This window comes from Lithobates pipiens, unplaced genomic scaffold (genome assembly GCF_037356315.1).
Source record: "Lithobates pipiens isolate NorthernLeopardFrog02 unplaced genomic scaffold, aLitPip1_a1.2 Scaffold_4, whole genome shotgun sequence".
Lineage (NCBI taxonomy): Eukaryota > Metazoa > Chordata > Amphibia > Anura > Ranidae > Lithobates > Lithobates pipiens.
The window spans coordinates 424,740-451,878 of NW_027507852.1; the positions used below are offsets into that span (position 1 = coordinate 424,740).

Below are 27,139 nucleotides of genomic sequence, written 5' to 3' on the forward strand. Positions count from 1 at the left end.
TCCGGGGAGGGTGATGTCCAGAATTGAGGATAGCTATTCATAACCATAGTTAAGCCTTCTATAAAGAATATAATGTGTTAATACACAATGTGCAGTATGTCCTTTATGCAGATAGAGCAGGACAAATGTACAATAGCAAGTGTCAATTAAAACCCAGATAAGAGAATAAATGGTAGGATAAGTGAAGAATGTAAAGTTAAACCACCAAGGAAAATGTGCCAACTCCAAAAGATGTTGAGTTCTAATTGCCAAATTCCCCAGACTGGAACGTGAAAGCTGAAGTCCAGCATGATGTATATGATTGGCCAAGCAAAGGCAGAGACAGACCAACAAGGTGGAAGAGCCACCTGGAAACGGGACCTAATATGGATACAGCCGTCGCACACCCACCAATGTCACGAGCAGGAGGAAGGCATCAACGATTGAGAGGTGAAGCTGCTCATTGTTTGCACCATAAACACTCCTCCCATACATCTGCTGGGTGTAAAGGACGCGGGAGAGATAGTGCCACAGGATATGATGCCATACCCCAGTGCAAAGGCAGGATGTTGATGCATAGCGCAAGACCGCACCCCGAGGAAAGGGGGAGGAGAGCCCGCTGTATGCATTGCAGCTCCTGGATGAGATGGGAGCCAATAGGCTCCTAGAACCAGATCATGTGACACACACATAGCAAGGGGAAACTAAGCATCAAGCCAAGGGATGTGACCTAGTTATGTATAGTCTCTTTTTGACAGTTATGAAGAATAGCATTTCCTCAGTAGTAGCGCTGGAGGCTGTACCTGGGCCCCACTGGACTGGATGTGTGCGTTAGCTGCTGGGCACTTCCCAAAGCCATGGCACAGCCCCAAGTGTGCTCTGGTCTCTGAAGGACGGTCTAAAGTACAAAGAGCTACTTCACCATTTGCAGCGTTGGGTGCCTTTTCAAAAATCCCACCACTGCTGGTTTTTGGTACAGTAAGGCTGCTTTCACACTGGGGCGGTATTCAGGCGTTACAGCGCTAAAAATAGCGCCTGTGTAGCGCCTGAAAAAAACCAGCCCCTTTCCCTCCAGTGTTAAAGCCGGAGGGCTTTCACACTGGAGCGATGCGCTGGCAGGACGGTGAAAAAAGTCCTGCTAGCCGCATCTTTGGAGCGGTGTATTCACCGCTCCTACCCATTGAAATCAATGGGACACCGCGGCAATACCGCCGGCAAAGCGCCGCTGCAGCGGCGCTTTGCGGGCGGGTTTAACCCTTTTTCGGCCGCTAGCGGGGGTTAAAACCACCCCGCTAGCGCCCGCAGACCGCCGCTAAAACGACGGTAAAGCGCCGCTAAAAATAGCGGCGCTTTACCGCCGACGCCGCTCCCGCCCCAGTGTGAAAGCAGCCTAAGGGTTATAGCTGCGGTATAGTTTTTGGGGCACTGCAGTCTCCCACCAACTACTCAAATTCACAGGGTAATGTTTCAAATATTAGTGTTGCTGTATTTTTATTTTTTTACCCTGAATTTGAGGAGCAATCTACTATTCCAGACTTTGGGTTTTATAGAGCTCCTACAGGTGCAAACACCTTTCCACATCACCTCTATTTTAATCATTCCTCTGTTACTGGAAACACCCTTAAGCATTCTACTAACTTCCTTTTGAAAGAGAATTCTGGTAATAGGTTGGTCTGGCCCCACTGTAAATTCACCAGTAACTCAACTAAACAGGATTACCACTACACTGGTTGAAGGTGCATGCACCTACTCAATAGCTTCCCTCCTTAAATCCTAGGTTCAATTCACCAATGCGGACCTCCACCCTTTGGCAGTAAATTTAATCTCTCAAACTATGTCAGAATATGTGGATTCTAACGTTACACTTTTGGGTTAGGTCACAGTTTCACAAAGCACCTGACAGTATTAGTTGTAATATCTAGCTAAACACCTCTAAGCAAATGTCTATACAGATGCAAGAAGCACTGATTACATCGTTGGGATGCTGAATCCAAAGAGCATCTGAACTGATTGACCCTTGAACAAAATCTCTTAGACCCTGCTCATGACACCATGATTATCTGCACTACAGACAGTATTCCTTCCTCAGTGAGGGGCCCTCCTCCATCCACCTTGGCAACTGGTATCCATAGGCCCTCAGAACCTAATCCTTCTCAGTCCCCAGGGTTCATAGCGAGAGGTCAACTAACCCCTCTGAAAAGCCTTTCATATAAAGGTGTGCCCCCACTTTTCCAAGTGAAGGGGGTTGTAGATGGGTCCTAAAGTAGCTTGTCTCTCTTACATTTAGGTTCTCAGGGAACTCATCCCAGCCCACAGACTAATTGCTTTTATATGAAACCTCCTTCAGCTATCTCTCTTAAGCTACTTTCACACTGGGGAGTTGCGTGCGCTTGCAGTAAAGCAGTGCTATATATTTAGCACCGTTTACCATTGTTTTAGCAGTGCTAGTGGCCGAAAAAAAGGGTTACAGGCGGGTTTGCAGTGCTGCCTCGTTGTTTTCAATGTTAAGGGGAGCTTTAGGAGTGATAAATACACCGCAGCTTGCAGGACTTTTTTGACCGCCCTGCAAGCGCACCGCTCCAGTACAGCAGCAGCTGTTTCAGGGTGCTTTGCAGGAGCTATTTTTAGCACTTTAGCTCCTTCAAAGCACCTCAGTGTGAAAGCAGCCCTAAAAAAAAAATTCCCAGGTTCCTTGCACCTTAGGTCCCTTGTTCCTGGTATAGTGTAATTTTGCTTCAGGAGTTGTTAAATGCGCAGATGTCCATGGATAATGTTAAACTCTTCATGGTACCCCTCAGGTTTTCCTTTCTCTCAAGGGGGATCTGAAGGGTCTACTAGGATTTGTTAATACTGCTCCTTTCCCTAACAGGGACCTGACCCTTTAATGTCTTGCCTTGATACATGCCATTTATAGAAGCACTGGATCCCATGTCCACCCTAGTGCTATCTTAATCATAGCCTACCAGACACATGCTTAATGTTCATAGACCCTGAGTTATAGGCTGGTAATTTTGGGTGATTGAATTCTGGCAAAGCTTTTAAAGGACACACCTGCTGGGCATGCCCTATAACCCTACCCTAGTTTTTTGCTCGTACCTAAGGTGATGGACCTCTCTTACTAGCTTAACTAGTTTATTATTTTACTTCAGATTCTTTGATCAACTGTTCGGAATAAGACAGGATCATCCTGTTTATTGAACGGTTACTGCAGCCCAACAGTAAAAGTGTGGGACATACAGTTGTGTGAAAAAGTATTTGCCCCTTTTCTGATTTTTAATTTTTTTGCATATTTGTCACACTTAAATGACTCAGATCATCAAACAAATTGTATTATTACACACAGATAACCAGAGTAAATACAAAATGCATTATTTTAATGATGGTTTCATTTAAGGCAACAAAGCTGTCCAAACCTGCCTGGCTTTATGTGAAAAAGTAATTGCCCCCTAAACCTAATAACTGGTTGTGCAACCCTTAGTGTCGACAACTGTAATCAAGTGTCTGCGATAACTGGCAATGAGTCTTGCACATTGCTGTGGAGCGCATTTGTCCCACTCTTCTATGCAGAATTGTTATAATTTGGCTACATTGGAGGGTTTTCCAGCATGAATGGCCTGTGTAAGGTCATGATAGAGCATCTCAATTGGATTTAAGTCTGGGCTGTGATTAATCAACTCCAAAACCTACATTTTGCTTTGTGTTTGAGTCATTTGGAGGTGGACTTGCTGTTGTGTTTCGGACCATTGTCCTGCGGCATAACCCAAGTGCACTTGCGCTTGAAGCCACAAACTGATGGCCGGACATTCTCCTGTAGGATTTTCTGGTAGAACTCGGAATTCATGGTTCCATGGTAAGTCGTCCAGGTCCTGAAGCTGCAAAGCAGCCCCAGACCATTACACTACCACCATTGTTTGACTGTTGGTATGATGTTCTTGTTATGAAATGCTATATTTGTTTTATGCCAGATGTAACGGGCCGCACACCTTCCAAAAAGTTTAAGTTTTGTGTCTCATCAGTCCACAGAATATTTGCCTAAAAGTCTTGGGGATAATCAAGATGTTTTTTGGTAAATGTGTTCTTTTTGGTCAGCAGTGGCTTTGGCCTTGGAACTCTACCATGGATGCCATTTTTGCCCAGTCTCTTATTGTTGAATCGTTCTTTTATGACCTCCTGGATGAGTCGTCATCATGTTCATGGAGTCATTTTTGTAGGCTAGCCCCTCCTGGGAAGGTTCACCACTGTTCCAAGTTATCTAAAAATGTATGGATAATGGCTGTCCCACTGGTGGTTCACTGGAGTTACAAAGCCTTAGAAATGGCTCTGAAACCCTTCCTAGACCAATGCATGTATATTACTTTGTTCCTAATCTGTTCTTGATTCATTTTTTATTTTTTTTAGATTGTGGCATAATGTGACTTTTTGTGATCTGTTTGTGCTTCACTTTGTCAAACAGCTTCTATTTATGTGATTTCTTGACTCAAAAGGTCTGGCAGTAATCAGGCCTGGGTGTGGCAAGTGAAATTTAAAGTGGAAGTAAACTCTCCTATCGTTTTCAGCCAAGGAAGCTGCCATCTTTGCCTCTGTTTAATCTTCAACTGCTATGGTGCTGCACATGTGATTCGTTATGACACCAGCCATTGGCTGAGAGCACAGCGAATGTGCAGGTAGCATTCCTGGCATGCCCTTTTTTTTTTTTTTTTTTTTTTAACTGTTTAAATTGATGGGTTTACTTCCACTTTAACTCACCTTTCCAGAAAATTGTGGTTAATCACAGTTCATTCATGATTCAGGATGGGAGGGGGCAATTACTTTTTCCCATAGGGCCAGGCAGGTTTGAACAGATTTTTTCCCCTTGAAATAATAATTAAAAAACTGCATCTTGGAGTTACTTGGGTTATCTTTGTGTAATATTAAAATTTGATTGATCTGACATTTAAATGTGAGAAAAATGCAAAAAAAAAAAAAATCAGAAAGTGATTTACACTATTTGTGTATCTTGAATTGTATGCCTTTATATGTTACAGATATCAGGAAAGTATTTCAAACTTGTCCTCTGATATGATGTTAAACTTTTAAAACTTAATGCTTACGTTCCATTATTTATTGCACATTTTACCATGACAATGAATTAAAGTGTTTGTTCACCAATGCCAGAAGTCTGCCAAGCAAAATAGTTGAGTTTAAAGCACTGGTGGATGAGGAGAAATATGATCTAATTGGTATTGCTGAATCTTGGCTTCAGTCTTCTCATACCTGGGATATTAATATTCCTGGCTAGGCTCTCTTTTGGAAAGGGGGGGGGGGAGGGATGGGTGGTGTCTGTCTCTAGGTGAGAAGTGATCTCAAAGAGAGTGTGATGAGTGAAGCATTATGGGTGTGCAAAGGTTGCCATTGGAGTTTGCTATAGACCGCCCAGTGTTAGTGAGAAAAGGCTGCAAGGGCTAGCACAGTGATAATAATAGGGGATTTTAAGTACCCGGAAATTGACTGGCGTAATGGTACTGCTAGGACAGTGAAAGGGCAAAAATGTATAAACCTATTACAAGACAATTTTATGGTCCAGGTTATTGAGGCCCGAAGTAAGAATGACGCTCTGCTGGACCTGGTAATCTCAAAGCATGCAGATCTTATTACCAATATTCATATAAAAGAACATCTGGCATGTTAGCTATAAGCAACAAATGCATACGGGTAAGTTAAAAACACTTAACTTTAAGAGAGCAAATTTTCTAAGGATGAGGGCTGCTCTCCAGGACTTTGAAGAATTCCTATTTCTGTTGTGTCCATTGATGCCAATATTCCCTCAAAGTAACTGTATGTAAAACTCACTGCAAAGTATATTGCCATGAGCAATAAGTTTAAAAGGCTTTTTTTTCCCCTCAGGTTAGGCAGATATGTATTCTTCTACATATTTTTGGGGTAAAAAAATAAAAATACAATAAGCGTTTGCTTGGTTTGCGCAAACGTTATAGCGTCTACAAAATAAGGGATGGCATTTTTTGTAATAATTTTTATTTTATTTTTTACTAGTAATGGCGGCGATGAGCGATTTTTATCGTGACTGTGACATTATTGCGGACACATCGGACAATTTTGACACATTTTTGGGACCATTAGCATTAATACAGCGATCAATGCGATAAAATTGCATTGATTACTGTAAAAATTTTACTGGCAGTGAAGGGGTTAACCACTAGGGGCTGGGGAGGAGTTAAGTGTGTCCTAGGGGCACGATTCTAACTGTCTGGGGGATGGGCTAGTAGTGAGACGACACTGATCGCTGCTCCCGCTGACAGGGAGCAGACTATCAGATTTCCTGTGACTAGGGAGAACGGGGAGATGCTGTTTACATCGGCATCTCCCCGTTCTTCAGCTCCATGACACGCTCATGGGTATCCTCGCGGCGATAGAGTCCGCGGGTCCTGCGGGCACGGCGGGAAATTCAAAGTAACGTATGGGTACGCTATTGGGCATGGCGGGAAATTCAAAGTAACGTATGGGTACGTTATTTTTCCCAGCCATGCCATTCTGCCGTCGTATATGTGCTGACAGCAGTCGGCAGGTGGTTAAGCTCTGCAACTGCTATGAAGTGCTCAAGGGAGCCCAATACAGTAAAAAAAATATTTTTTTTTGTGTCTGTTGGGGGCACCAGATCTAGGCTAGTGCACTGAGACAGACTACGCCAGGGCACTTAACTTTCCATGGCACAGGGCCCCCTAGGGGTTCCAATCTTCACCCATCACGGCAGGCAATATGACAAGGGCCTTCAGGAACTCTACTCCAGGGGATCATTACCCTGGACCTGTATAGTACCCGTCTGCAAGGTAATTTATCATGGAACATGAAAAAGAGCCCAGGTGAAACCATTGAGCAGCTGGCTATTTTGCATGCAGAGACTGGACAGACACACCCATCACAAACTATCAGGAAAAAAAAAAAAAAAAAAAAACACACCACACCAAAGCCTAGCGTAAAAAGGCAGGTATTATGCCTAGGATGGGATTTCCTGTCTTTTTTAAATTGCTTCTCAATCACCTAAAGTTGGCAGCATAACACTATCTGGTATCTAAGGACCTCCATATTAATGGGGGTCTCCAGATTCCAATAAGCCCCCCCAAGCCCACAGACACCAAGTCAGGGCTGCGTGGAAGAGGCCCTTCTCTAGGTGCCTTGCTGGGGGGGGGGTTGGGTGGCATACCCATGGACTCCAGGACAGGCAAGTGTCCCATTATTAAAAAAGTCAGCAGCTGCAGTATGTGGGAGTTGCTGATTTTTTTTTTTCACTTTATTTTTTTTAGCTAGACCCCCGTTTTAACCTACACAAGCCCTGCAAAAATGCATACATGTCTTTTACAGGCATTTTTTTGTGTGTTTCTATTGACATCTATGGGGCCAAAATCATGCAGCAACTGCACCGCTTCCAAAAACATGCTGTATTGATGGGACCAGGAACCATAGCGAATAATGTGAATTTCATTGTCATCATGTGATTCTGTGCGGCAGACGTTACATCTGAAATAGCACTAGAGTGAATCAGGCCTAAGATTTATTTTTTCCTTCATCATGAAAAAGGTTAAGGAATAACGCAATGCAATGTAAGAAGCATTGAGGGGGAGGCGCCAACTAAGGCTGGATTCACACCTATGCATTTTTAGTGCATAGGTGTGCATTGTGCAGATTTGCACTACAGTCCATTTAACATGGTTTCCTATGGAACACATTCTGTAGTGCAAAATGCAAAAAGCACTAAAAATGCATAGGTGTGAATCAGCCCTAAGTGTAGTAGTATTAGATCAACATTTATTGCATAGGGTTAAACAAAAGCAAAAATAAAAAAATATAAACACACAACACAGGAAGCAAGAGAAATTCATGCTCTTCAAATACTGATCAATCCTGGCGGTCCCTTTGCTAGCTTGCAGGCTCCACGAATGGCCCAAGAGGCTGGGGAAGCTTTAAACCGGATGGGGCACCTCCTGCCTCTTGGATGGTTTGTGGAGTCCGCAGGTTGACAAAGGAACTGCCAGGATTGATCAGTACTCGATGGGCGTGAATTTCTCTTGCTTCCTGTAAGTTGTTTTTTTTTTTTTTAACTTTGTGCAATAAATGTTGATCTAATACGAATTAGTTGTCGCCTCCCCCCCCCCTGCTTTTCCCATGTTTTACAGAGTTCCCGGATACACTCAGAGGATGGCTGCCTTCTTTTAACTATTTACTAATAGACTTATTGCCACTCAGCATTTGCCTATTAAAAAAAATAAAAAAAAAGGGACATATACCATTTGGTGCCAGATCCCTATTTTTGTGCTATGCAATATAAAAACCGAACATGCACTGCCTTTGTCTTAATGCATAAGATGCAATTATGTAAGGAAATCATTTAAAGAACACAAAGGATCTTAATGAGGCATCTTTTGTGAACTCGCAGCATTGCTATGAAGCAGAGACCAGTAATTTCCCAACCATTTGAGGATTCGGTAATCACTACTAGGCAGTCCAAGAGAGTTTCAATAAAAACAGTCTTCTTAAATAATTTATTGTTGTCCAAATACTCTAGAACTTGGTTTTCAATATCCTATATTCAAATATGATGTAAAATTTTGAGGGGGGTAAAAAAAAAAAAAAAGCGACAAGAGATCCTCTCAAACCTTCACGAATAATACATATTTCACGGAAGATCAGGTTCTAAAGCTGGATACACACTATCCAATTTTCTGTAGATTTTTCCTTCAGATTTACCAAAACCATATAATATGAGCTCGAACCTTAAGATTTTCAATTTGTATGCAATCAGGTAGGCCCTTACACTACATGGTTTTGGTAAATCTGAAGGAAAATCGTACAAAAGTTGGATAGTGTGTAAGGAGTCTTATGTGACGAGACCTAAATTCAGACACTAGCAATGATACTCAAGCAACTGCTTGTCTGTCTTCGCTCATTAGAAACATTAAAAAGTAACAATTCCCAAATATTGGGTTCAATGGTTATATATGCCAAACTGGCTATATTCATTAGCCTGTCCAATAAAAATAACTATGCCACAAAAAACTTTTTAAAAGCAAACCAAGGAATGTAATTTCTTATCATACTTGTTGCTTGGCTGTCTCTAGCTCCAATACTTTCAGTCACTGACCTAGAACAAAAACATACCAGGTTAGGTTGGAAAGTGACAATGGAGATAGAACCGATCTGTAGACTTATTCCAGGTGAGTGGCTCAAAGCATTAAAGCCATTGGATCTGCATGACAAAAAGAGGCAATTCCTATTTTCAGAAGAGAACAGCAATGGAAGCCTCTTAAGGGCCGGTTCACACAGCGAGGCGCGGCGAGGCGTCTCCGACTTGCCTCGCCGCGACCTGCGGGGACCTCAGCGGCGACTTGCAGAGGACTTCTGTATAGAAGTCAATGCAAGTCGCCCCGAAGTAGTACAGGAACCTTTTTTCTGAGTCGGAGCGACTTGAGTCGCTCCTCTCAGAACGGTTCCATTGTACAGAACGGGGGCGACTTGCGGGAGCGAGGCGAGGCGAGCCGTGTCGCCTCACATCGCCTCGCTGTGTGAACCGGCCCTTACTTGTTGCATGTTTTGCTTGAAGAAGAAAGGAAAGAAAAAAATTAAAAAAACAAAAACAAGATTTCTGGAGTGGGATGGGGCAAGCATAAATTATGTGCAGGATCACGATCTTTGGGGCTAGATGAGGCATTTCTGTGCTATACTCTCTACTCCATGCCTCTGCTTAAAGCAGTATTAAACCCAAAAGCAAACGTTTCAGATTGCAACTTACCAATAACATGTAATGACTAATAGGCAAAAAAACAAACAAACAAAAAAAAAAAAAAAAAACTTTCTTGCTATTTTCATTTGGTGATCCAGCCAGCAAGGCTGTTTTTCACAGCACAAACCCACCAGCAGAATGTATCAATTTACACGGATGAGACAAACCACTTAACACTGGCAGGGGATTAAAATAATCTGTTCTTTTTTAGTTTTACAAAACCTTTATCCCAAAATAAAAAATAAATAAATAAAAAAGTGTTGTAACCGATTATAAAGTGTGAGCTCGAGTTTTTTTTCTTCAATTTGTTAGTGGTTCTAAATCTGCTAATAGATTTAACACTGCCCTCCCCCCAGACTGACAATGCTGCCATCTGCAAAAAAATAAAAAAATATAAAAAACACCCTGGTACAGCCACAACATCCAATTGGTAGCTACAATATATTTTTGGTTTTGGGATTAATGCGGCATTAAGGCTGGGTCCTTGCACACAGCTAATCGGTGCTTGGACTATGGGGCCCAAGAAGCAAAAAGACAGACATGCTAGGATCTACCCTACCTAATTCGGGGATCTCACAATCTTGGAGTGCTTTATTATCTTTGTTACATAAATTTAAAAGGGTATGCATCATTTAACATGATAAACTCTGCAATCAAACAATTGTAATGGCTTCTTTTAAGCTCTCATGAAGAACACCTAAGGGACTTAAAGTTGGATCCACACTAATACACTATGTCAAACCGCTTAATAATTCACTGAGAAGACCTGTGTAAATATTCCTCCAAATACATGTTGATTTATTTATGTATTTTTTCTTCATCATACTTTTTCAGATTTTTAGTCTTTTTATGACTGCATTCTTGAAAAAAATCCCAGAGATTGTGAAAAAGCCATGGTTGGGGAATAACAGACAAGGCTGTACTTGGTGTTGTAGGGAATATCCTTTGCCCTCGATCCTTACAATAATAGAACAGACAAGAATATGCCTAAACAGCTTCCAAATTCCATTAATTTAGAGGAAAAAAAGTTTCTTAGCAACAGGAAATAGAAATGGTTTCCTGCAAAGACAAAGGCCAGGTTCATCCACCAATTCAGAAGAGGTCAATGGCCCTGTCGCACGAAAGTAGGTACATTTTTCCCATCCATTATAGTCTTCAGTCTTCCTCACATATCATAATATGTACATATAGTCAGTAAAAACGTGTCTCTTGGAAATTCACTTGATCCATGGGAGTTGTGTGATCCAACAAATACCGAAATGTAAGGGATCATGGGCTATTTTACAGGTGCAATTGTCCCTTGACGTGCAGCAACAAAAGCCAAGAATGTGTCTCTGTGAAAAGAAATACCAAAAAGTCAATAATACATAGCACAAGTGGTACATGACATTTTGAAAAATGACATACACCAGTTAAAATTTTAAGGTTACATTTACATGTTACGTGTGTGTGGGCACGCGCGCGCATGTGCCCATGTGTAGGTCCTTCCCCAAATCAGGATTTTTGTACGCTTGGAAGGGAATGATTCCGTTTTTGTTTCCCTCCCTAAAATCATAATTTCTCTTTCTCGTCCAATGAGTGAAACAGGAAGTAACATAGGGTCAGGTTATACTACCGCCTACAGAATGAGGACTGGACACTGGAAAACAAAATCTGTAGGCAAGCCCAGAATAGCCTCTTTTCCCAGCATGCCATAGTTTATAGAAAGCAGTACCAAGTGTGTGCACATAAAACGAACAGAGGGATGGGGGACCTGTGTCCCTCAAGAATGGGATGTTTTATCTAGTACAAAAGTTTCCTCTCTCATATCACTTGAGGGATACTGGAAGTCATTACCTGGAGACTCGCTCACCTTGAGTGACTTTCTTTGTTTCACATGGTGCATCAACTTAATGCCCAAGACCAAGAAAAAAAGGGCAACAGTGAGAACATCTCTACATGAAAGGAGGAAAAAAAAACCCACGCAACACACCATGGTCAACAAGGAAAGTGAATAAAACCCTTAGGCCCCTTTCACACTTGTGTGACTTGTCCTGCGACTTGGGACTGCAAAGTCACATGACAAGTCGTTCTCCATGATTTCCAATGATAATCATTCATATATATGTGACTTCAAAAGTAGTTCCAAAGTAGTTCCTTTCACATGAGTTGAGGTCCATAGACCTCACGTTTACACAGGCAAACAAGACACATATGGGACATCCTTCTAGTAAATATCACAGCTAAAGATTAGGGCTCCAGACATTTGCTCCCATTAGGAAGGGGGTCACTATGTAGAGATCTTTTGGAGGAATCCAACTCATTCCAACACCGTTTGATTAGAGTCCCAAACGGAGTGAAAGGCAATGGTTACCAGGGAAAATTGAGCGTTAAAGAGGGATTCCAGCTATTGGTCAGTAGAAAGTTAGAAGGTGATGTCACCTTCTACTGGTCCAGTAGTTTCCCTGTTAAGTTGGGTTGCTGCCAGATCCACAGTGTGTATAAACCACTGTTGAACAAATGCCTTCAAAAAGGTAGGTTTTAGTACAGTTCAGGGCGCTTCCAGTATGATCAGTGGAATACCTCAAACAGCAGGTGTAGTGGAAAGTTCTCTGCAGCTGTATGAGTTCTGAAAGACTCACGGCTGGAGACAGTAGGTTGATCCTCCAGATGCAGATAATTACAAACCACATTAACAAGGGCAGAAACAGTTACTTGAGGCAACAGCAAAGGACCAAGATTGGCTTTTGGCAGCAGTGGGAGCCATTGAGCCAATCAGGAGACGGAGGGGGCCACAGCTCAGTATGTGAATGGACACACAGTGCAGCGAGTCCAGAGCATGACTACTTTGGTGCTCCCAAGCTGCTTGCTGTGGGCGCACCTGGCATGGGACCCGAGAAGAGAAGGATCTGGGCTGCTCTGTGCAGAGCCATTACACAGATTAAGTATGTCTAATGGCCTATTCACAGAGGGAGTCTACAGAGATAGGGCAAGTGCAGAGGTAATTCCAGTGGCTCTGAAACTAAAAAGCCATCTGCAGCTTACTTGTTATCAGAACAGAGTCTTAAAGTGGATGTAAACCCAATTCATGAAATTTGGGCTGGGCACTTATATCTGTAGTGTCTTCTTATATCTTTTCAAAGCACTGAGTCATGTAGCTTTTTCCTGCCCAGTAGCTCCGTTTTCAGCCTGATATTCTGACAAGTTCTCTGAGATAGCAGCCTGAAGTGTGTGTTGTGGGAGGTTGCTATAAATAGATTAGCAGACAGTTTGCTGTCTCAGAGCAGTGCTCTGCACATTACTTCCTTCACCAACGTAGAGTGGGGGTATCTGCCTTTCCTCCAATCAGGCGTCTTGGCTGTATGCCAATAATCCATTCCCAGTGCTGTCCAGGAAGATAAAATCTGTATCAGGAAGAATACTTTCTAAAGGATAGAAATATCATCTATCTCTCTATCTATATTAGAGCTGCAACTAACGATTAATTTGTCTGTCGACTAATCTAGCGATTATTTTTTCGATTAGTCAACGACTATCCGATTATTTTTTTATTTTTTATGAATCTAGTGTTTTTTTTTTTTGATTAGCTAATTAATCCTTTGGATAACCTTGAGAGTATTGAATTGCAGAGTATTGTATTGTATTGGCTGGCAGAGTATTGTATTGGCTGGCAGAGTATTGTATTGCATGGCAGAGTATTGGCTGGCAGAGTATTGTATTGCAGAGTATTGTATTGGGCTGGGTATGGAGGGTTGGCTGCTTCCATCCGACCTCTCCCCTCCACTGCACAGATCAGTACAGAGAGGGGAGAGAGAAACCAGCGTCATGTCATGACACCGGTTTGTTTACAAGTGATCGCTCGGTCGGAGCGATCACATTGTAAACGCCTGGGTGTAGAAAGATGGCCGCCGCTTCGGAGCTAGGCCGAAGCCGCGGCCTCTCCTAAGGCCGAGACCGCGGAGCGCTCCGCGGCATGTGCCAATCCGAGCGGGGTGACCCGTTCGGATCACGGATTGGTGACGATCCGTTGCACCCCTAGGGACTGGGGCATGGAGGGGGGAGAAGAGAGGGGGAAGTTTTAAATGTTTATTGTGTGACTATTAGAAAAACAATATTCCTGGGACTGATTTTTAAAAAAAACTTACTTCTGAGCACATTATTGTATTAACTTGTTGTATTGTTTTGTCTTATCCAACTCCATAGTAAGTTGTTGGATGATTACATTTAACTAAATATGATAGCCTAAGAATGTACGAGGAACATGAATATCAAAATAAAGTACCATTATGTACCATGACAACGTTATTTATGTTTCCTCAGCCAATAGAAGCATAGAGGTGGTAATTCTTGTAGGAATAAAGGGGGGGGGGGGGGGGGGGAGACATTTCTTTTGTGAGACACTCTTCTTCAGCTTCTGTCCTGTAAGCATGTCTCCCTGTTGTGGGCCACATCAGAAATAAATTGTCTGCTTCTCAATACATCTGGAGTTTTGACTGATCACAAGAGAAGATTCCTAACAGGGACGGCAGCACGGAGGAAAGCGGTAGATACTAAGCACCGTGACGCATCAACAACCTGCACGCACGTCGATGTATTTTTGTAGTCGATGTTATCGATTACGTTGACTCGTCGTGGTGGCTCTAATCTATATATCTCTATCTCTCACACACGTAAAACTTATGTAGGGAGATTTGTTTCATCTCTGTGTATCATCGGAAGCTGTTCACTTCACTGGGTATATGTGAGGGTTTGCATCCACTTTAATGTAAAACCCAGTGCCTGAAGGCAGCCCCACAACATCTAGTCCAGCAGTGTCCAGGTATGGCACTTCAAAGCTAGGCAGAAGAAAGGCCAAGCCAGGTAGTTGCCATGTAGAGAACAGCTCAAGCAGCAATGTAGCAAGGAATCTTCATTAAAGTGGTTGTAAACCCTTACATAAAACCAGTGAAGTGAACAGCCTCAGATACCACAGATGGAAAAAAAATAAAAAATTATCCCTAAATAAGTTTTACTTGTTTAGTCTTCTCATCTACAACCCTTCAAAAGTGCAGAATTGTGATATAATCCTTATACATCTGTGATAATAATTCTCCCGCTCTACAAGACTCTGGTCCGGCCTCACCTAGAGTATGCTGTCCAGATCTGGGCACCAGTCCTCAGGAAGGATGTATTGGATATGGAGCGAGTACAAAGAAGGGCAACAAAGCTAATAAAGGGTCTGGAGGATATTAGTTTTGAAGAAAGGTTGCGAGCACTGACCTTATTCTCTCTGGAGAAGAGACGCTTGAGAGGGGATATGATTTCAATATACAAATACCGTACTGGTGACCCCACAATAGGGATAAAGCTTTTTTGCAAAAGGGAGTTTAAGAAGACTTGTGGCCACTCATTAAAATTAGAAGAAAAGAGGTTTAACCTTAAACTACGTAGAGGGTTCTTTACTGTAAGAGTGGCAAGGATGTGGAATTCCCTTCCACAGGCGGTGGTCTCAGCGGGGGCATTGCTAGTTTCAAGAAACTAGATTCGTTTACAAAAAGTTGTCACTAAATGATATATTGCTCACACATGCCATAGTTATATGTGGAATTGCACCCCAAAATATATTCTGCTGCTTCTCCTGAGTATGGGGATACCACATATGTGGGACTTTTTGGGAGTCTAGCCGCGTACGGCACCCCGAAAACCAATTACTGCCTTCAGGATTTCTAAGGGTGCAAATTTTTGATTTCACTCCTCACTACCCATAACAGTTTCGAAGGCCATAAAATGCCAAAATAGCACAAACCCCCCCCCCCAAATGACCCCATTTTGGAAAGTAGACACCCCAAGCTATTTACTGAGAGGCATGTTGAGTTCATGAAATATTTTATATTTTGTCCCAAGTTGCAGGAATATTACAATATTTTTTTGCACAAAGTTGTCACTAAATGATATATTGCTCACACATGCTAAGGGCATAAGTGAAATTACACCCCAAAATAAATTCTGCTGCTTCTCCCGAGTACAGGGATACCACATGTGGGGGACTTTTTGGGAGTCTAGCCACGTATGGGACCCCGAAAACCAAGCACTGCCTTCCGGATTTAAATATAAAACGCTACAAAAAAAAACCTGTTAGCGATCGCAGGGATCAGGCCTGACTCTGCGAATGCTGCAGTTATGTGTTTAGCGTTTTGTAAGTGACAGTGATCGATCGATACTGCACTTGGGTGGGCTGGGCGGAGGGGCAAAACGCAGGTGCTAGCAGGTATCTGGGCTGATCCCGCTAACAATGCGTTTTTTTGGTACCCTAAACTGCTGGGGGACGCTAGTATAGATCTGATCAGATCAGATATTGATCTGTTCAGATACTATACCACTACGGGAGGTGTATGCTTTGCGCGTGGGTGTTAGCGGTACTGGCACTAACCTAGCGCTGCCTGGGGCGACGCAGACCCTGACCCTAAAACCTAATTGATATCACCCACCGGGTGATCAGGGGGTTAAACCTTTATTGGGTAATAAATGGTGGGTGCCCTGATGCTATAAAAAGCAAACTAACTAACCAGTCACCCGTAACACTTATACGGTGATCACTGGTGAAAGGGTTAACTAGGGGCAATCAGGGGGTTAAAATCTTTATTAGGTAGTGAATGGGGGTCCCTGGCGCTATATAAAACCCTGACGGGGAACCTAAATTACTAACTGGCTAACCAGCGTCACTTATACGGTGATCGCTGGTGAAAGGGTTAACTAGGGGCAATCGGGGAGTTAAAACCATTATTGAGTAGTATATGGGGGTACCTAGCGCTATAAAAACCTGGCGGTGAACCTAAAATAAAAATAATTAGCTACCTAGCGACACCAGTGACACTAATGCAGCGATCAGAAAAATGATCGCTTAGTAACACTGGCAAAAGGGGGTGAAAGGGTTAACTCTAGGGGCAATCAGGGGGTTAAACCTTTATTGGGGGGTGGTAGGGGGCTAACACTAACTGCCCTGACAGTTTTTACTTTTACAACTGACACTGAATGCAGTGATCAGAAAATAAATGGATCACTGCAATCAGTGACACTGTGACTGGGAGGGGGAGGGGGGCGGTTTGTGTGCCTATGTGTGCCTACATGTTAGTGTAGTTTAGGTGCACACTTACTTTCACTCTTCTCCTCGTAGTCCGGTCAAAAAGACCGCCCGGAGGAGAATGACATCACTTCCTCCCTGCCTGTGTTTACTATACACAGCGGGGGAAGCTTCTCATTCGCCAGGAGCGATCCAGAGGGGATGGCCAGAAACCAATAACAATAACCGATCGGACCCCCCACCCGCTGTACATGTACGTGCTTGTGCCTGTACATGCCATTCTGATGATGTACATTGGCATGCGGCGGTCCTTAAGTGGTTAATGGGGTTTATAACCACCTTAACCATTTAAGGACCAAACCTCTGAGATTTGTTCTTTACAATTTAAAAACATTTTTTTTTGCTAGAAAATTACTTAGAAAAAAAAATGTATAATGTTTGGGGGTTCTAACGCCCTAGAGAATAAAATGTCACTGCAATAATTTCTGTCACACCGTATTTGCGGAGCGGTCTTACAAGCGCATTTTTTTTTGGAAAGAATACACTTAAAGTTATATTGTGAAAGATAATGTTACGCTGAGTACATTGATACCCAACATGTCACACTTCAAAACTGGAATGGCAACAAACTTTTACCCTTAAAAATCTCTATAGGTGAGGTTTAAAATGTCTACAGGTTACCAGTTTTGAGTTACAGATGAAGTCTAGGCCTAGAATTATTGCTCTCGCTCTAATGATCGTGGCGATACCTCACATGTGTGGTTTGAACACCGTTTTCATATGCGGAAGCTACTCATGTATGTGTTCGCTTCTGTGCGTGAGCTTGTCGGGAGGGGGGCGCTTTAAAAATTCTTAAATTTACTTTATTTTACTTTTATTGTGAAGCGGACCACCCGCTGAAGATGATACCGGGGTTTTGGCAGCTAGCTGGTGCCATAACAACGACACTGCTCTTCAAAGTACCAACGTATAAGTACAGTGGGCGGTCCGGAAGTGGTTAAACAACTCACAGGGAATAATCGGAAACCCATTTTTTGTTAGCTAGAGTATGTCCTGGGTTGCCCTACGGATTTGTTTGCCAGTGTCCAATCCTCCTGTAAGTGGCAGATTTACATGAAAGTAGATGACTGTGTCCTTCAATGAATGAGGAACAGGTGCCATTTCATATTCCTCCACACCCAAAAGTACCAAAGCAGTGGAAATTGCTAAATGGCTTTTTTCTTGACAGATTCTTTAAAGGAAACCTGTGGCAAGCCATTTGTTTACATTTATGATTGGCAATCTCACCTTCTAAAAAAAAATGCTGTTGCCATTTAAACTGATCCAAGGTCTGTAAAGGTTGGAGTTGATGACAGAATAAGCATGCAGATCTTGAGTTTTGACTAATTGTTGAATATTTTTTAGGGTCAAAGACACATTGAATTCAGGGTCGATCAAGCAAACTAGCATTTTAAAAAGAGGCTTAGTCAATGGCAACCTATACATTTTTGTGCATCAGTTTGAACCTTAAAAAGAACAAGTTCACTTTTGAAACAGGTTACACCCGCTTTTAGGGTGAACATGTTCCAGCATCTGCAGCTCTCCCCCTACTGCCCCCTGTGAGAGCAGGCTGGGGATTTTCTCCACACACTGGCAGTCACTATTTGAAAACATGGCTGCATCATTAACAGTTGCCCGTTAATGAATGCTTACAGGTACCATCATCCATTGTGGCTGACAGCTAGTAATTTTCAATGAGCTGCGAGTGTGCTGTGCTGATGACAGCTATGCTGGAGTCTGCGGAAGCTGCACATTGCAACCACGATCTGCCAATTGCAGGTGCAATGCTCTGCAGGCTTAGAAAAAATAAAAATAAATTGTGCATTTATTATTTAAAAGGTGAACCTATCCTTTAAGCCAAAAGGAATCTGTCACTTACCTGCAGTGTTTGGCCACACATTCATTACTACAGTACTCATTGTCCCAATCTTTGCTTTCCACAGGGGGATTCTCGCATCCCGAACGTACACACCGAGGCTGGGGAGATGGACTGCGAGGTGGAGAAGCACTTACTAGCTGCACATCCATTTGGGGCGGGGAAGACTCCTACAAAGTGAAGTTATTGTTTTAGGTGAAACAATGTACAACATGCAAAGTTCTCAGTATTAGTCTTAAAGCAATATTACTAAACTTGATTCCGAATACAGTCCTTTTTTAACACTATTACCTATGCAACCATTTACTAAAATGTTCTAAAAAATACATTGTTCTTGCCCTAAAAAACACTTTTTGGAGTCCATAAACCTCCCTGCACAGAGGTTGGAACACTAGCAAACAGTAAAAAGCAATCCAGCCCCCATATAACCCGTCTTCTACTTCATATTCCTCAGTTTTGAGAGAAAATGAACACACAATGCCGGGAGCTGGACTAAGGTCCCTCAGTGGATACCAAGAAGAAGATTTTGTGGCAAGTACAACAATTGTAATTCTCTTTAGTGTCCATTGAGACACAGGAGTTCAAAAACAAATAAATAAAGGTCCAAAACAAAAATACCGCAAATAAAAATAGTGCAACTAGGAACCAACGTCCAAAGTATGTTTGCAAAATATATCAGTGTCCATGAGTTCAGGCTCCCAAACTCAGGAGGGAAGGTAGAGAAGGAATGAGACAACAGATAAAGAGGAGACAGATAAGAATGGAATTAATGCCCCACAAGTAGGCCATACATGGATGGAAAATCTGCTGGTTCAGCAGGGACTGGAGGAATTTCGATCCATGTATGGGCAGGGTTGCTGCACAGGTCAGTTTACGGCCAGTATGAAGAATAGTTAGGCTTTCAAACTATTCTATGCTGCAACCTCTGTTTCTGCTACAGCCTGCCCAAAAAAATAAAAAATAAAAAGAGCTAAGGATGCGCCCACACCCATTGGCTGCCTCCCCTGTACAGTGGCACCCATGTCCCTTTACAGTAGGGAGAAGGACGCTCTCTTGTAAGGGACTCGAGTTCATCTTAATCTGGCTGGGGCTGTCTACAGGAGGGGCGAGCAAAAAGACAACACTACACTGCAGCCCCAATCATGGTTTCCCACCCTGCAAGCACTACAGACATCAAAGCTCACCAAAGGGCAGAGTGAAGATAAGGATGGATGGATTCTAGGTTTTATGCACCTGAGTCCTGATCTATTCTGCTTTCCGAATCCAAATTGTATCTGGCAGTGCTGTAATCCTGCCCTGTACTTTGCACTAAACTTGAAAGAGAAAGTAAAACTGTTTAATATGGTAGGAATATACTGAGAGCTTTCAGTTTTCTACAAAGTGTGGAGAAACTCTATTCCACTCTGACATGTGTAGCTGCAACAAAGATCGATATAGTGGTGATGGAGCACTTTGCCAATTTGCCCTTTGCTGCTATGCAAGGAACACAGCCAAATGCAATTCTTCCTTCTGTGCTCTTCATATGTAAACATGGCAGCGTCAGTTCTCCTGATCTCCCTCCTGTGTGACCCGCTTCATTCATTCCCTGCATGCACATTACAGCTCAGAGCTGCTCTGACAGCCCCACATTCTCAGCAGAAATAGGAGGAGCCCAATCCAAGCAAAGCTGACAGAAAACAGACACCTCTAAAGGGTTCACAAAACTGACCCTTTTCAGAGGGGGGTCACCTGAATGGTCTACTGTGGTGATGCCAGGAAAATGTATTAGGGAAGGGCGAAAGGATCAGAATCTTGAGAAGGGAAAAGGAGCTTCTGGTGGATCCTGTATAGTCAGGTCCTTTTTACAAAAGCCCTCTAATGGGTCAGGAGTAGATTAGACTAGGACTAGACTGGATGACAGGGGTCCCAGGGTTTGGAGGGCCCAGGTAGATCTTTATGCTTTAAAAAAAAAAAAAAAAAAAAAAAAAAAAAAAAAAGGGAAAAAAACCTTTTGTATGCAGTCAGTCTCCCCCTCCCTCCCAGCCCTCCTAATTAGCTGCTCCCAATCTTGATCCAGCGATGTGCACAAGAGCAGTGGCTCTCTCCCCTCATTGAACAGAGGCAGCAGTGGGAGAGATTGGTTCCTGCTTCTGTCAATCACAGCCAATGAGAAGAGAGCAGGGGACGGGGCCGAGCCATGCTCTGTGTGTCAATGGACATGCAAAGCCCAATCGGTAGAGAGCATGCACAAGTGCCCCTCAGTGCCAGCAGTTTGATCTGGGGGCTCGCGGGAAAAAAAGAGGAGCCATGAGAACTGGCGGGGGGACCCCAGAAGAGAAGAATCGGGCCTGTTCTGTGAAAACCATTGCATAGCAGGCAAGTAGTACAGGTTGGTGATTTAAAGAAAAAAAAAAAATGAATAAAATTGCCTTTAGATGCATTGTAAGGGTGCAATAAAATGTAGGACTAAAAAGATGCTTGCAACAAGCCATCATAACTGAAGCACAAGGCTTTATACATCTGTTCCACACCCTAAATTACAAAGGGATCTACCCCAGCAGTAAAGAGACCATTTGAGGGATCTAATCCATCCCTTCACAGTTTGGCATATTAGAGTTACAGCTAAAATAGGACAGAGAGCAGGACCCCACAGAGCAAAAACAGCTTTAAGTAGGGATTCTAATCTCCCCCATCAGTAGAATCATTAAAGAAAGGTAAGCATGCCCTCTACCCGTCCAGTAGTTTCCTGTTAAGATGGGTCACTAGCAGATCCGCAATGTATATAGCACACTAAAAAAAAAAAAAAAAAAAAAAAAAAAAAAAAAATCCCTTCTCAAGTGGGAACAGTCCCAACACACTTGGGTGGGGCCCAGGATCCTTCAGATTGCTCCCAGCCTACAGAGAAATACCTTGAATAGGAGTATTGGAAAGACCTTTGCAGCTGTATGAGCATTGAAAGACTCAAAGCTGGAGACAGTGATCCTCAAAGTGCAGTCAACGCCTTGTAATTCTAAAAGTGATGATGGCAGGAGACTGCAGGGCCTCAAAAACAAATTGGAACTCAATCTAAGAGCGGGATGAGTAATTGGGTGAATCTGGCCACAGACGGCAGTAGATGCCCTTGATGACGGGGTACGGGACATGGCCTCACCCAACGGAGCAGAAGACTCCAAGGATATAGCCCCTAGAACTACAGTGTTAGTACTGAGTACAGTGCTACCGTTTCTCAGACTGCAGGTGTCAGTTCCTTCAGAAAGTACAGAGTAGACATTGCTGGAACTTCTAGGAAAAAGAATGGGCTGAGGTCACCCATTGCAGCGGAACTATTCTCCATGATATAGATATGTTTCGCCCAAGTGGCAGTAATGCAACTATGCCCAAAATGTAGGGAAAGGCCTCAGGTACTCACAAACCTTGACAACTGCCGATGAGAGTTGGACTGAACTTAATATTCTATGTGTTTGAGGACACAATAAGCCTCAAAAGCGGGAAAGTGTGTGTGTGTTCCCCTAATGGTACAATTCGTGACTGATCCTGACCGTTTGTTTCCTACTTCCTGTAACACCTAATGTGGTAGTTACAGTAAATGGAAAAAAACAAATAATCTTGCCACCTGTGGATCTGCTTAAAGTGGTCAACTTTTATTCACATGGTTTGTGCCAACAATAACTGTGCAGGCATGTTCCACTGTTATCACCATCAATAAGCCTGCCTTAAAGTGGTTGTAAACCCTTACAAACCACTTTGACCTACAGGTAAGCCTAGATTAAGGCTTACCTGTAGGTCCAAGCAATATCTCCTAAACCTATATGGTTTAGGAGATATTTGCCCGAAAACGGGCACCGCTGTCTACGGCGCATGCGCCGTAGACAGCGGCGCGCAGTCGCACTGAACGCAGCAGTTCCAAAAATGGAGCTGCCGCATTTGTCGACTGCCGTGCGCATGCGCGGGAGTGACGTCACCGCGGCTTCGCCAAATGACAGCGGCGGAGCTGCGAGACGCCACCAGCAAGATGGATGCGGCAGACTACAGGGGACAGCGCGACTTCGCTGGCTCCTGTCAGGTAAGTGACACATAATGGGCTACTATGCGATGCATAGTAGTCCATTACGCTTTACCTTTGCAGGGAAAAAAAGAGGAAGTAAACTCATCAGGGTTTACTTCCTCTTTAAAGCTGGTCATAAACTATTAGATATAACACATTCCTCGAGCACAGATGGTCGTTTCTCTTGCTGTGGTTATTGCATTTTGATATCCAGCAGCTGTCAAAATATCCAAGCAGTGGTTGCCTCTGATTGGATGTAGCCTCTATTCGGCCAACAATTTTCCATCCAACCCCTTTCATTTTGCAATTGAAGAATGTTGGGTAGGAGGTTGGCGACAAAACCACCCAGAGGGCCAATGCTGACTGGTTCATCAGAGCTGGACGAAATTCAAATTCTGTATGGCCAGCAATAGACATAACGTGCAGCCACAGCTAGACTGAAGGTATGTAGACAAAGTTATCCTGTATGGTCTGCCTGCCTCCAATGCAGTCTACCACCTAAAAAAGCTAGGAGCAATGGAATACATGCTCATCTCCACTGCAGCAGTCTCCTCCAGATTCAACCAATCTGCTGATTTCCCAATACTCAAGATCTTCAACCACAATTGATGGTAGTTCCGGAATCGTTGCACTCCTTGAAATCTTTTATTGTATATCATAAAATCATCACAGACACCATGGGGCTATCACAGATGAACATATTTAACACTAGTGTCATACCAAAACTGACCAACATACGTAAGCGGCACAGGTGCAGGCACTTGATTGATTAGTGTCTGCCTCTTGCTAAACACAGCACTAGAACATTACCTCTCATACGATCAAATCTTGTGTGCCATGTGGAAGAGACTGCTCTAGATGACTGCAATTATAAGCCATACACACACACACACAAAACGTAACACTAACCTCTTGTACAACTTCTGTCAATACTTCCAAATGCTCAGGTGAGGCAGGAACTTCTGGTGAACAGGGTACACTGATGATTGGGATGGTTTGTGCTTGGACTTGTACAGTCTGTGGTTGGGGCTGCAGAGGAGGGGGTATAATCTTAATCTGCAATGGGGGAGGCTGCACACTGAGCCTCACTTTCTGCATTGGCTGTAGAGGTGGAGGTGGCTGCAGAATAGTGATCGATGGTTGCTGAGAAGGTGCCATCTGTTGTAAACGTGGTGGTTGCTGCATCTGTTGTAGTGGTGGCGGTTGTAGACGTGGAGGCATCTGCATTGCTGCCTGTAGTACTGATCTCGTGACTCGCGTCTGAGGGCTGGGCTGCAGTTGGTGAAGTGGTATGCCACGAGAAGTCACCATAGTAGCTGGAATCACCGTCACCATGCCCTGAGACATAGCGATAGATGTGGGGATCTGCCCTGCCTGTAGCATCTGTTTGGAGATTATTATTTTGGCAATGCTTGGTTGGGGAGCAATTGCTTGTGGAGGTGGAGGAGTAGGTGCAGGTGGGGGTGTTGGTGCTTGACTAGATGTTTGAACAGGTGGTGAAGATGCACTCTGGGGTATACTGGCTACAGTTGCTACCGAGGGAGAATGAACAGGTGATTCAGGCAAGAGAGCTGGTGTAGCAGGAGAAGGATCCAAATCCACAGTTTCCACAACCACCTGTTTGCAAAAGATATCGGGTCATTAACACAGCATTCAATTCCATCATTTTTAACAACTGACATTTAAATCAAAAGCCTATCCTTTATTCAGTGCTCTGCATGTCAATACCAGAGTTCAGATTAACATTTTCAAAAGGCACTGGCAGAAACTCATGGGGCTAATTAGAAATAAGGTCCAACAGCTTTAAAAAAAAAAAAAAAAAAAAAAAAAAAAAAAGCGCAAGTATAGATTTTGCTGCGGGACCTTAGGTCTCAGCCTAATTTTTTATTTATTCTTTACACATATACAGTAAAAGACATATTCTTTTAGCCAAAAAACCTTTGCCCCACAATCCTATCAATTTTTCTTGAACACTGCATGCCGAAAATACAGCCAGAAGCCAGGGATAATGCAACACTTGTGCATATGCACAAGAATTCTAATCTCTCGCCAATTCTAATTCTACATCTGACCAATGGCAGAAGAGGAGCAGAGCAGGTCATGGATGAAGCAACGGGGGAGATGGTCGCAGAGTTGGACAAAATGGCAACTGAAGCCCAGCCCTATCACTGTTGGAGGTCACACTAGGAGGCAAGTATGCTGTACACACTTACGTTAAGGCGAGAGCCCACCCCACTCAGCCATCTAGTTCACTTTAACAATACCGGTCTGACTCCAAGACCTTGCTGATATGGGCTTCAGCTCATAATCAAAACAATTTATTTTATTTATTTTCTGTAAAAAGCATTTGCACAGCTTTCAGCAAACGTTAAGCAGCTTTGTTAAAGTCCTTAAAGCAGGGGTGCCCAACCTTTTGAAGAGCGAGGGCCACTTAAGCGACTTGGTAGCTGGTCGCAGGCCACAATGAGCGGAGCAGGTGGATGGCATATCCGTGGACACAGACGCAGCCCACGATACTTTTTGGCAGATCGTATTGAAGGTAGAACACAAGTCGATTATGTCTGCCACTACTTAGAGGTGAATAGAGGGTCCAATTGTTTCGGACTGACCGTATGAAAGCAGTCCAAGGCTGCTTTCACATTGATGCGCTGAGGTTTACCCGCACCACGTGTGCAATGCAGTGTACCTTTGGCTTTCCTGTAGTTTGCAATGGACTTCTATTATATTCTGCAGGTTTGGTGCACTTTCAGAAAGATCACCAAACTTGCAGGTAATAATAGAAGTCTATGGCTCAGTGCAGGTAACCTGCAGGTAAACTGCTCTGCACCTGCGGATCAGTTTGAAAACAGCCCAGTAACCACTGCAGAACAGATATGCCCATATATACACTGTGATTTTAGTAATAAACTGACCTTTAATAAAAGTATTCTTTCTATTCTATCCCAGAGCAGGAGGTCGCGGGCCACATCAGAGGGCTCTGCAGGCCACATGTGGCCCCCGGGCCACTGGTTGGGCACCCCTGCCTTAAAGCATTCCTTAGCTCCAGAAAGGAGGTTAAAGAAAGTGCTTTCTGATGCTTTAAAAGCAAGCTGCTAGTGTGCTTTAACTTTCACCAAGCTTCGCATAGTGCTAAAGCCTACTAGCAGCTTGTTGAAAGCCAACACTTCCAGTAAGATCTACGCTTCAACCCCTAAAATGGTGATGTCTTAATTCATGCTGGCCCTTAATCATTTATATGCATGTCAAACATTGCAGGAAGCTCACCTGTATTTGCAGGGTCCTAATATATATATATATATATATATATATATATATATATATATATATATATATATATATATATATATATATATACATATACATATACATACACACACATATACATACACACACATATACATACACACACACACACACAATTTCACAATTTTTTTTCATGGACAAGGGGAGACCTCTAGGGAAACTTGCACTTATACCCAATAAAGCCATGTCGGTGCTCCGGTTGTTCACCCGTTCACCTTTTTGATTCAAATGCCTGCTCCTTACCGAAAAACAGGTCCTGTCGATAATGCGTTGCAAACATGGAGTAGCTGGACCACGTTGCCACTCTGCAAATATCCTCCGGAGTGTCACTTGCCCTCTCTGCCCATGAAGCTGACACAGACCTAGTTGAATGTGCCTCAACTACCTGCCAAAGTGTATGCTTCCATAATCGTCATTCTGATCAATCTGGCAATGGAGGATTTTGAAGCCCTTACGTGCCCCCGCAAAATTAACAAATAAGGATTCTGACCTCCTGAAGTCCCTGCTGACCTCAAGATAAGACAACAGGCTTCTTGTAACGTCCAGTAAACTAAAACTTCCTTCCTCATCAACCTTTAAGGGGAAATAAAATGTTGGCAGGATAATATCCTGCTTTCTATGAAACAAAGGGGATACCTTGGGGAAAAACCCTGGGTTTGTGTTAAGCACAACCCTATCCTCCAAAATGAACAAAAATGGCTCTCGAATTGAGAGCGCATGCAATTCACTCACCCTTCTAGCGGAGGTGGTGGCCACCAAAAACGCTGTCTTTAAGACTACCCACTTAACCTCTGATTTCTCCAGGGGTTCAAAAGGGACTGCCCGTAAGCACCCCGAGGACCAAGGACAGATCTCAGGCAGGGCAGGACAGGCCCTGATCTGGAGAGGGCTTTGAAAAAATTCTTACAAACCGATCTTGCTGAAGGGAGACCTGAAGAAATACACTCAAGGCAGTGGCCAACACCTTTAGTGTGCTAATAGAGAGGTCCAATTCTTCCTGCATGGAAGAAAAAAAAAAAAAAATAAAAAAATAAAAAAAGAGGACTGCCAGAATGCCCGGTTGTACCTGTCCCTGTTTTCTTAACCAGGAATTGAACCTCTTCCAAA

At 43.3% G+C, this 27,139-nt stretch overlaps 1 protein-coding gene across 4 annotated transcripts in view; it reads right to left on the reverse strand.

Moving 5' to 3' along the window:
• Positions 1-10,522: 10,522 nt before the first annotated feature.
• The window catches only part of TOX4 (TOX high mobility group box family member 4), a 66,445-nt gene continuing 49,828 nt past the window's right edge, over positions 10,523-27,139 (reverse strand). For all 4 annotated transcript variants that reach the window (XM_077466860.1, XM_077466858.1, XM_077466857.1 and 1 more), the window contains 3 exons: positions 23,639-24,346; positions 18,709-18,875; positions 10,523-11,085 (listed from right to left, as the gene is read on the reverse strand). In XM_077466860.1, the coding sequence (XP_077322986.1) occupies positions 11,028-11,085; positions 18,709-18,875; positions 23,639-24,346 (933 nt within the window). In that variant the 3' untranslated portion in view covers positions 10,523-11,027. The remainder of the gene's footprint in view (positions 11,086-18,708; positions 18,876-23,638; positions 24,347-27,139) is intronic.